This window comes from Schistocerca piceifrons, chromosome 2, assembly GCF_021461385.2.
Source record: "Schistocerca piceifrons isolate TAMUIC-IGC-003096 chromosome 2, iqSchPice1.1, whole genome shotgun sequence".
NCBI classification, from domain to species: Eukaryota; Metazoa; Arthropoda; class Insecta; order Orthoptera; family Acrididae; genus Schistocerca; species Schistocerca piceifrons.
This window is the reverse complement of record NC_060139.1, coordinates 451,784,171-451,795,662: the sequence shown is the minus strand read 5'-3', so window position 1 is coordinate 451,795,662 and position 11,492 is coordinate 451,784,171. Positions and strand designations below refer to the sequence as shown.

General features: G+C 42.3%; 1 protein-coding gene across 3 annotated transcripts in view; it reads right to left on the bottom strand.

The window, feature by feature from the left end:
- Nucleotides 1-332: 332 nt before the first annotated feature.
- The window catches only part of LOC124774995 (putative RNA-binding protein Luc7-like 2), a 60,143-nt gene continuing 48,983 nt past the window's right edge, over nt 333-11,492 (bottom strand). For all 3 annotated transcript variants that reach the window (XM_047249745.1, XM_047249747.1, XM_047249746.1), the window contains 2 exons: nt 1,266-1,561; nt 333-580 (listed from right to left, as the gene is read on the bottom strand). In XM_047249745.1, coding sequence (XP_047105701.1) covers nt 463-580; nt 1,266-1,561 — 414 coding nt within the window. In that variant the 3' untranslated portion in view covers nt 333-462. The remainder of the gene's footprint in view (nt 581-1,265; nt 1,562-11,492) is intronic.

Genomic DNA, 11,492 nt, shown 5'->3' with positions numbered 1-11,492 from the left:
AATTTTTATTCTATCTCTTACGACTGTCTGCAATTCTCATAGGCTCTTGTTTTATCTCTTGACAAAACAGTTACTGATTGGTCTGAACCTCAGGTAACTGTCAGGTACTGATGAACTAAATATTTCCTCCTAAGACTGGTGAAACCACAACATGAAAACCATATTATCAATGCTATGCTATGAGAGAAAACAATAGACAAGGAATACTATATCAAAGGAAACAACTATACTAACCTATTTTTTTTATCCAAATGTTTACTAGTCAGTAATACAGGTGAAACAAAATTCAGTGAACAGCCATTACGTGTCAACAAACAAATGAAAACAATCACTACTAGCACACTAATTTATTTTGAACAGTAACAAAAATGTACGAATATTATTAACAACTGGTATATGGTGTCTTTAAAATACAACTGAAATTAAGAAAGCTATAGTCCTCCAAAATTAGTGCTGGAACTGTCAAGAATGTTCATAATTTTCCCTTTTCCTGTCACGGGAACGTGATCTATCCTTCCTGTCACCAGAGCGGGAACGGTGTGAACGTCTAGATCGACTGCTGCTACGTGACCGATGTGATCTGTAAGAAAAATGTGTTTCAGTCTTAACTGAAATCTTTCCCCACCTGACCAGCACATCAAGAGTCATTCCATGTCATGTCAAGTCAAGACATTGGTCTTATTTCTTGCCCCAAATTTTGATTAAATCTGGCACTGAGGTAGCCTACACATAGGCTAAAAATACCCAACTATATTAAAATATATCAACCCATTTTGAAAATAAGGCAATGCAAAGTTGTCAAAAACTACCAATAAACACAAGACTGCTCTAATTTGAAATTGATGTAGCAACTCTTCTAGCTAAGCTAAAATGATGGAAGAGGTGCCACTTTATAGCACTTCCCGCAAGCATTCCAACGATGCACAGTACAATAAGGGTTTGCGATGAAAATTTTTTCCACTTTAATGGAAAATTTAAATTTTTATTTTACAACACTTCACTTATTGTTGACTATTTTAAATCTGCAACCTTTCAGAAATAGCGGGCAATAACTACAATAAATTTTTAAATTTAAACAATTTATAAAACAGTTTTTCAGCTGTCTCCAGAAGACACTAAGAGCACACAAAAAACTTCAACAACTCACTTTCGATTGAATGTACAGTGAAAACCTATACTTTGTGTACACACCTCTGCCATTGCACTCAATTATTAGAATGTTAATCTACAGCATGCATGGGTTCATGAAAACATATGATCCCTACCTGGAGCTGTGCGACTTTGAGCGTGAGCGTGAACGCTTATCTCCCCGACTGCGAGAACGGCTGCCGTGTCTGTGACGACGCTCACGGTCTCGATCCCGGTCTCTTTCTCTGTCTCTCTCCCGCTCTCTTTCCCTATCACGGCTGTGCCTACTTGAGCCACCACTGAGACCACGCTCCCGTTCTCGTTCCCTTTCACGATCTCTTTCACGGAGCCTTTCACGCTCACGGCTCTCACGGTCACGATCTCTGTCCTTCAATGACTGGCGCATCTGCAGTTTCCGTCCTTCTACAGTTTTCTGCAAGAAACAATGCATGCAGTGACATTAGAATAATCGAAGGCCCCAAGGGGAGTCAAATGCTTTCTACAATTTAATATTACACATAGTGTATGTTTTGTATTGGCTGTATTAATAATGAAGCTGCTTCCTCCTGGAATATGTTTCACACTGATCACAAAGAATTTAAGTAAAGGAATACAGTCAAAGAAACACCTAGAATTAAGGTATAGTGAACATAAGTCTGTTAATGGCCCAGAACGCTGGAAATTGTGTGGCTGTAGTGATACAATCCGAACTTGAAAAAACACTGAGCGTCACAAACAGACAAGTTTATAAACTTAAGTTCTGATATACATTAGCTACATTATACAAAGAATTTTACTTCATTATAAAATTTCAGTGTGTTTCACTAGTAACACAATGTTGAAGAACATAATATTAATTAAATTTAAGCCACTGCAATGATATAGGTTATCTCCTAAACTGTCCATAAAAGCAACTACTTGTTCCACTTAAATACTTTCCTAATAACCTGTCTTAACTTCCTTTTCTCACTCCATGTCCAATTTCTCCACCACCCATCTTGCCCATTATCACTAGACTGCCCATTTAGGTGGCACCACAAGAAAAATACTCTAAGTTTTTCCATTATTGGATAATAGAACATATGTAACAACACGTCATATAACAGTTAGTAGTGAGAAGTACAGAAGACAGGCCATAGATCCTATAAGTATACTTGTCCACTGGAAAGATGGAGACAGCTTGGTTCAGTGGACCTGTAATTTTTCCATTCCACCAGTGAGAAAACCACACCAACAGCTTATACAAATCCTGACACTGGGAAACCCAGCACAAGCTGTTCTGTTATAATTTGTAAATCCCTTCCACCACCCTGTTTTATGTTTGAATTATTGTCTTCAGAATACATTTAATGGAAATCTTTTAGACTTAGTGCTATGTTTACCGAATTCAGTGATTATAACATGATGTTTTTGTTCAGAAACACTGCTTCTTTATTATTAACAACAAACAGAGTGAACAAATAAAACAAAATATTCTAATCAGTTCCATAACTTCCATTTACTGAACATTGCATGGTAAGAGTTGTTGGTAAACATATCTAATAATGTGTCAGCTTCTACTCTAACAAAGTAGCATCCAGTGGCATATGTAGTTTTGTCTACATAAATCATACTATCTGCAACTGATTAGTATTGTATATGTTGACACACAACTAACCTAATAACTAAGCCAAAGAAAGATACAATAATGTAGAGTTCATCATGTTACTACAGTAACAAACTCCTTTTACAATGGAGTTTCAATGTAGTCATACTACCTAGACACGCCTCTTAATGAAAAGTTTAATTCCTAAGAATACAACTAACAATGTAACTTGATATAAATGATTAATGGAAAATCTCATATAAAGATGTGAAACAAATACTAACAAAGAGATAGAGGGGCTGGCCAGTACTTACCTCAGCTCAGTACAGCCAATAGATACACACAAAACAGAACTGAAAATTTACATTTCTAGCTTTCGGAACTTTGTTCATTCATCAGGGAGGAGAGAGGGGAAAAAAAGGGAAGAAGGGAAAGTGGATTCAGTTGCTCACAACCCAGGTTATGAAGCAACAGGGAAAGGTAAACAGGGAGGGTAGCAAGGATGGAGGCATGGTTGTCAGAGGGAAGCCAAAGATATTCTATTGTAAGTACTGTGCCAGCTTCAACCAAAGAGGATGCATACAGAAGTAAAGAGGTATATAGTATAAAGATAAACACAACTATGTAGGATGAAAAGATGCGTGAATGGCTAAAGAGGAAAGGGAAAGAGGAGAAGACTGAAGAGTAAATGGGAGTGAGGTGGTTTAACGTAGGTTCAGTCCAGGGGGATGGCGGGATGAAAGGATGTGTTGGAGTGCAAGTTCCCATCTCCGCAGTTCAGAGGGACTGGTGTTGGGTGGAAGAAGCCAAATGGCACATACAGTGTAGCAGGTTCCCAGGTCCCTAGAATTATGCTGGAAGGCATGCTCCACTACTGGGTATTGGACATCTTCTAGGCGGACAGTTCGTCTGTGTCCGTTCATGCGCTCAGCCAGTTTAGTTGTCATGCCGATGTAAAAGGCTGTGCAGTACAGGCATGTCAGTTGATAAATGACATGTGTAGTTTCACATGTGGCCCTGCCTCGAATTGTGTATGTTTTACCAGTAGTGGGACTGGAGTAGGTGGTTGTGGGGGGATGCATGGGGCAGGTTTTGCAGCGGGGTCAGTTACAGGGGTAGGAACCGCTGGGTAGAGAAGGTAGTCTGGGAATATTGTAGGGTTTAACAAGGATGTTACGGAGGTTAGGGGGGCGACGAAAGGCAACTCTGGGTGGTGTGGGGAGAATTTTGTCAAGGGATGATCTCATTTCAGGGGTTGACTTGAGAAAGTCATATCCCTGGCGGAGTAATTTGTTGATGTTTTTGAGGCCAGGATAATATTGGGTGACAAGGGGGATGCTTCTGTGTGGTCTGGGGATAGAAACATTGTTGTTGGACGGGGAGGAATGTATTGCTCGGGAGATCTGTTTGTGGACAAGGTCTGCAGGATAGTTGCGGGAGAGGAAAGCACTGGTTACGTTATTGGTGTAATTGTTGAGGGATTCGTCACTGGAGCAGATACGTCTGCCACGAATACCTAGGCTGTAGGGAAGGGAGCGTTTGATGTGGAATGGATAGCAGCTATCAAAGTGAAGGTACTGTTGTTTGTTTGTGGGTTTGATATGGACAGAGGTGTGGATGTGAGCTTCAAAAAGATGAAGGTCAACATCCAGGAAGGTGGCTTGGGTTTTGGAGAAAGACCAGGTGAACTTCAGATTCGAAAAGGAGTTGAGGTTATGGAGGAAATTAAGGAGTGTTTCTTCACCATGAGTCCAGACCACAAAGATGTCGTCTATAAACCTATACCAGGCCAGGGGAAGCAGCTGTTGGGTCTTCAGGAAAGCCTCCTCCATGCGGCCCATGAAGAGGTTGGCATAGGACAGAGCCATCCTGGTTCCCATGGCCGTTCCCCTGATTTGTTTGTAGGTCTGGCCTTCAAAAGTGAAGTAATTATGGGTGAGGATGAAGTTGGTAAGTGTGATAAGGAACGAGGTTTTTGGAAGGTCTTCGGGTGGGCGTTGGGAGAGGTAGTTCTCAAGGGCAGAGAGACCATGAGTATGTGGGATGTTTGTGTAAAGGGATGTAGCATCTATGGTGACAAGAAAGGTTGCAGGTGGGAGAGGAGTGGGAATGGATTTGAGGCGTTCTAGGAAGTAGTTTGTGTCTTTGATGTAGGATGGGAGTCTGCGGGTGATAGTTTGGAGGTGTTGGTCTACCAGAGCTGAGATATGTTCTGTTGGGGCTTTGAAGCCTGCCACAATGGGACGGCCAGGATGGTTCTCTTTGTGGATTTTGGGTAATAGGTAGAAGGTAGGGGTACGTGGCTCAGGTGGAGTGAGTAAGTCTATGGAAGCCGTTGTGAGGCCTTGTGAGGGACCTTGGATTTTTAGGATTTTCTGCAGCTCAGTCTGGATGGAGGGAATGGGATCCTGGGTAACAGCTTTGTAGGTTGAGGTGTCAGAGTTGACGCAGTCCTTCTGCCACATACTACACACTGTCAAGTACGACAGTTGTGGAGCCTTTATCCGCCTGGAGGATGACAATAGAGTGGTCTATTTTCAGCTCCTTAATGGCACAGGATTCAGCTGGGGTAATGTTGGGGGTTGTCAGGATGTTCTTCAAGAAGGACTGGGAGGCAACACCGGATGTGAGGAATTCCTGAAATGTCTGCAAGGGATGGTTTTGGGGGAGGGGAGGAGGATCCCTTTGAGAAGGTGGTCTGAACTGTTCTAGACAGGGTTCAACACTGGGTCTAGTATTTGGGGACTGTGTTTGGGTAGTGAAGTGATATTTCCAGTTGAGGTTCCGGGCGAATGAGAGGAGATCTTTAACCAGGGCAGTGTGGTTGAATTTAGGCTTGGGGCTAAAGGTTAAGCCTTTTGATAGAACAGATGTCTCTGGAGGAGAGAGGGATCTGGATGAGAGGTTTAGAACTGAATTGGGACTGGTGATATGTCGCATTTGACTGTGGTTATAGTTGAGATTTGGTCTGTGTGGGATATGTGCTGGGATGGGGAGATTGAGTAGGGTGGCTAGGCTAGGTTTGTTGGCTTGAGGGGGGTTTGTAGAAGGTTCTGTTGTGGTTGGTGTTTGTGAGGGATAGGGAGAGGGACCCCACTTCGTAGGTGTTGCACTAGCACTGTGGATAGTTTTTTCAGGTGGTGTGTGGCATGAACTCAAGTTTGCAGCTGGCTTCTAGGATGATGTTCCTGAGTGTGTTCTCCAAGGAAGGGTTTGAGAGGTGGAGGACTTTGAAGAGAGATAGGAGCTGTTGGGAGTGGTGGTTACATGAAGTAGTGTAGAGATTCAGGACAAGTTGGGTAAGGGCTAAGGATTGAAGGTTCTGGAAGTCCAGGAGAGACTGGTGGAAGGAGGAATTGCACCCAGAGATGGGAACTTTTAAGGTAAGTCCTTTAGGGGTAATTCCTAAGGTTAAGCAGGACCGGAGGAAAAGTATGTGGGATCGCAGTTTGGCTACGGTGAATGCATGTTTCTGGAATGAATGTAAATAATGTGGTATAGGATTAGGGTACATAGTGGGTAACTGGTGGGTAGGGCAATTAAATAACTAAAGTTGAAATAGTAATCATAAGAAGGAATAAAACACGGAGGGAAGGTCGAGAAAGAAAGAAATTGTGTTGGTAATGTTCAATACCAAAGGAAGACCACTAAATAAGAAAAATACTGAAAAAGTTGACCAGACCAAGCAAGTATGTCCAGATCAGGGGAAAAGAACACACGTTGCTCAAAGATCGCGAGTGGCGCAGAAGAGATCGCGAGTGGCGCAGAAGAGATCGCGAGTGGCGCAGAAGAGATCGCGAGTGGCGCAGAAGAGATCGCGAGTGGCGCAGAAGAGATCGCGAGTGGCGCAGAAGAGATCGCGAGTGGCGCAGAAGAGATCGCGAGTGGCGCAGAAAAGATCGCGAGTGGCGCAGAAAAGATCGCGAGTGGCGCAGAAAAGATCGCGAGTGGCGCAGAAAAGATCGCGAGTGGCGCAGAAAAGATCGCGAGTGGCGCAGAAAAGATCGCGAGTGGCGCAGAAAAGATCGCGAGTGGCGCAGAAAAGATCGCGAGTGGCGCAGAAAAGATCGCGAGTGGCGCAGAAAAGATCGCGAGTGGCGCAGAAAAGATCGCGAGTGGCGCAGAAAAGATCGCGAGTGGCGCAGAAAAGATCGCGAGTGGCGCAGAAAAGATCGCGAGTGGCGCAGAAAAGATCGCGAGTGGCGCAGAAAAGATCGCGAGTGGCGCAGAAAAGATCGCGAGTGGCGCAGAAAAGATCGCGAGTGGCGCAGAAAAGATCGCGAGTGGCGCAGAAAAGATCGCGAGTGGCGCAGAAAAGATCGCGAGTGGCGCAGAAAAGATCGCGAGTGGCGCAGAAATGTCCCAAAAAAATTTTCCTGTGGCAGAGAAAGATAGCCAATGCCACAAAAATATCGCCAACAACACAAAATCGACGGAAATGGATGATACTGGTAGGTGTGGAAGAGATTGTTGGCAGTGATTGTTGGCTGGAAAACAGCGAATAACGAACGTTAAAACTATGGAATGTTAAATAAATAAATCAATAAACAAAAAAAGAGAAGTGGACTATAAACGGAACAAGATAATAGGAGGAAGATGAAACTAGCACAGTTGGTGACGAAAATATTTATTCATGTATAAAACACTGAAGAAGAGAAAGTGTTAAGATGACAGATGTAAGTGATAGCTAACAAAAGGGAGAAAACAATGAAGGATGTGGACCATATAGGTGATCTAAATGATTAATGGAAAATCTCATAAAGATGGGAAACAAATACTAACAAAGAGATAGAGGGGCTGGCCAGTACTTACCTCAGCTCAGCCCACTCCTCTCCCACCTGCAACCTTTCTTGTCACCATAGATGCTACATCCCTTTACACAAACATCCCACATACCCATGGTCTCTCTGCCCTTGAGCACTACCTCTCCCAATGCCCACCCGAAGATCTTCCAAAAACCTCGTTCCTTATCACACTTACCAACTTCATCCTCACCCATAATTACTTCACTTTTGAAGGCCAGACCTACAAACAAATCAGGGGAACGGCCATGGGAACCAGGATGGCTCTGTCCTATGCCAACCTCTTCATGGGCCGCATGGAGGAGGCTTTCCTGAAGACCCAACAGCTGCTTCGCCTGGCCTGGTATAGGTTTATAGATGACATCTTTGTGGTCTGGACTCATGGTGAAGAAACACTCCTTAATTTCCTCCATAACCTCAACTCCTTTTCGAATCTGAATTTCACCTGGTCCTTTTCCAAAACCCAAGCCAACTTCCTGGATGTTGAACTTCATCTTGTTGAAGCTCACATCCACACCTCTGTCCATATCAAACCCACAAACAAACAACAGTACCTTCACTTTGATAGCTGCCATCCATTCCACATCAAATGCTCCCTTCCCTACAGCCTAGGTATTCGTGGCAAATGTATCTGCTCCAATGACAAATCTCTCAACAATTACACCAATAACCTAACCAGTGCTTTCCTCTCCCGCAACTATCCTGCAGACCTTGTCCACAAACAGATCTCCCGAGCAATACATTCCTCCCCGTCCAACAACAATGTTCCTATCCCCAGACCAATATTATCCTGGCCTCAAAAACATCAACAAATTACTCCGCCAGGGATATGACTTTCTCAAGACAACCCCTGAAATGAGATCATCCCTTGACAAAATTCTCCCCACACCACCCAGAGTTGCCCTTCGTCACCCCCCTAACCTCCGTGTTAAACCCTACAATATTCCCAGACTACCTTCTCTACCCAGCGGTTCCTGCCCCTGCAACCGACCCTGCTGCAAAACCTGCCCCATGCATCCCCCCACAACCACCTACTCCAGCCCCGCTACTGGTAAAACACACACAATTCAAGGCAGGGCCACATGTGAAACTACACATGTCATTTATCAACTGACATGCCTGCACTGCACAGCCTTTTACATCGGCATGACAACAACTAAACTGGCTGAGCGCATGAACGGACACAGATGAACTGTCCGCCTAGGAGATGTCCAATACCCAGTAGCGGAGCATGCCCTCCAGCATAATTCTAGGGACCTAGGAACCTGCTACACTGTATGTGCCATTTGGCTTCTTCCACCCAACACCAGTCCCTCTGAACTGCGGAGATGGGAACTTGCACTCCAACACATCCTTTCATCCCACCATCCCCCTGGACTGAACCTACGTTAAACCACCTCACTCCCATTTACTCTTCAGTCTTCTCCTCTTTCCCTTTCCTCTTTAGCCATTCACGCATCTTTTCATCCTACATAATTGTGTTTATCTTTATTCTATTTACCTCTTCACTTCTGTATGCATCCTCTTTGGTTTGAAGCTGGCACAGTACTTGCAGTAGAATATCTTTGGCTTCCCTCTGACAACCATGCCTCCATCCTTGCTACCCTCCCTGTTTACCTTTCCCTGTTGCTTCATAACCTGGGTTGTGAGTAACTGAATCTACTTTCCCTTCTTCCCTTTCTTTCCCCTCTCTCCTCCCTGATGAAGGAACATTTGTTCCGAAAGTTAGGAACGTAAAAATTTTTGTTTATCTATCGGCTGTACTGAGCTGAGGTAAGTACTGGGCAGCCCCTCTATCTCTTTGTTAGTATTTGTTTAACTTGAGATAAACTAATTTCAGCCACTAAATTTGGATGAGTTTCCATGTAATCACAATGCAGTTTTATAAACATAAAAAAATCATGTAACAATGAGATACAGCTACTGAAGAAAGAAACATTTATTGCACGACAATCATGGTTAGAGGACTGTGCAGCACATGTAGGTATCCACATTAAAGCACGTGTTGTGGATGTCCACAATAATAATTGCTTTGTAGTTAAAAATTGAAGTATAGTAAATCATTTATGCTTCTTGTCAAACTGTCACCTGCAGTCAGTGAACAAGAGTGCATTAATCAGCACTGTACACCTGTTGTAATATTAGCTGGAAGCAAAGTCTGGAACCTGGCAGTCTGTTTCTGTTCACAATTACTGGCCACAGACCACTTTAGCAGCACCCAGGGGACTTGCACGTAGTGACCATGCATTGCCCTGACCGTAAGTTCTGTGCAGTCTGAAGCATGTTGTGGATGACAAATGTGGTCAATGGTTATCTGAGAGGTATGAGTTGAAAAGTTTTGCCACGTTCAGTTAACACTTAATAGTGACTGAATGACTACATAATGAATGCATCACAGTAAACAGCGAGAGTGGTGTAATAAAATGGACACCAAGTGCATAATTTCTTGTAAGGTGAAACAAGCTTATTTCACATCAATGCAAGAAGCCAAACTGAAATCAATTCGGAAGAAATTTGGTTTCGCATTTGATGACAATGAACTCAGATTTAGTGGCTTGTTTTGCATGTAAAAAGATGCGTTCTTACACTAGATACAAAACAGCAACTTCAAATTTGTTAAAACTTTTATGTGAGAAAGGGGCAAGGTCATTCCATGTCAAAACACACAATAATTCAAGGATTTGTAACCCCTATCTCAGATTTTCACAAAACTTTGCAGATTTGCTTATAACATAGGAACTTCTGCAAAATCTTTTTGGTCTCAGACTACAATTTATCGGAGACTAAACTACAAGAATATACCGAATTTTAAATGCAGTGATATTCTGATAATTGGGCTCTGCAAGAATGTCAATGCAAAATGGTACTATCTACATAATGACCATAACTTGGGTGTTTATGAAGCTTTTGATTTAGAATTTTTTTCAGAAGTTAAGTAAGGCATATAGTTAACATATCCAGTTATTGAAGCAGTGAAGTTACAAAGAAAATTTAAAAAATATTAATATGTCAACTTCCTATTTTATAAAAGTCGCAAGGATATGGAAAAATGCTTACATCATTTCTCCAATCTGCTGGGAATGATCTCCCAGTTTGTAAGCTTTCTAATATAATAAAAATTTGAATGGGTCTTCTGCTAACTGACACACACATCTGAATAAAAGATACTTTTTGCTGTGATTTGAAGTTCATCCATTCACTGTCTCAGGTGCACAAGTACCAAATTAGCATCTCTAGCTATAATTCATTCCAGGTAGGCAAGTTAACTAAGTGTGAAAATCTATTTCATATCATTTGATTAATTCAGCAATGTTTTAAAGACTATGATGTCCATAATTTGTGTGTTTGCTCAGCCAATCACCTGCTCACAGTGATAAAGTTTTTAGACAGCAGTGATTTCTTTGAAACCTTTATGGGCATGAAAATGCAACAAGTACTGAAATTCATTGTTGAGAATAACTGGCAAGCATCAATTAGTCTATTTGGCCTCAGTTCTCTTTGTCTTTCCGTGAGACAGGTCATATCTGTTTGTGGTGTGGCCCTATCAGTCCACTTGTCAAAAGTATGTTTCAAGTGAAGTGCTCAACTAATTGCAATGGAAAATGGTTTCACACACTATTGGAAAATGACTAAAAACACCATGTCATCTGACAACCTATACCTTAGAAAAAACTCTACAAAAAAAATAGAAGAGCTGAGAGAAGACCAAGAAGATCTGACATTGCTGTGATCCAGTATAATCTTTCCAAAAGATCAAGAAAGTGCTCTATATGTGGACGTCACAGATACCTTTACTTAAAAGTTTTTGTAATTCATCAAAGAACTTGTGATCCTTTTGGAAAACACAAACAATTAAAAAATCTTTGAGGTCAATTTGCTTGTCTGTCTAAAACATTAAATGCTAAAAGAATCTATATAAAACCACACCAAAAACTGAGCACAACATGCTGTAAGATTTGTTAACAGAAAACTGACAT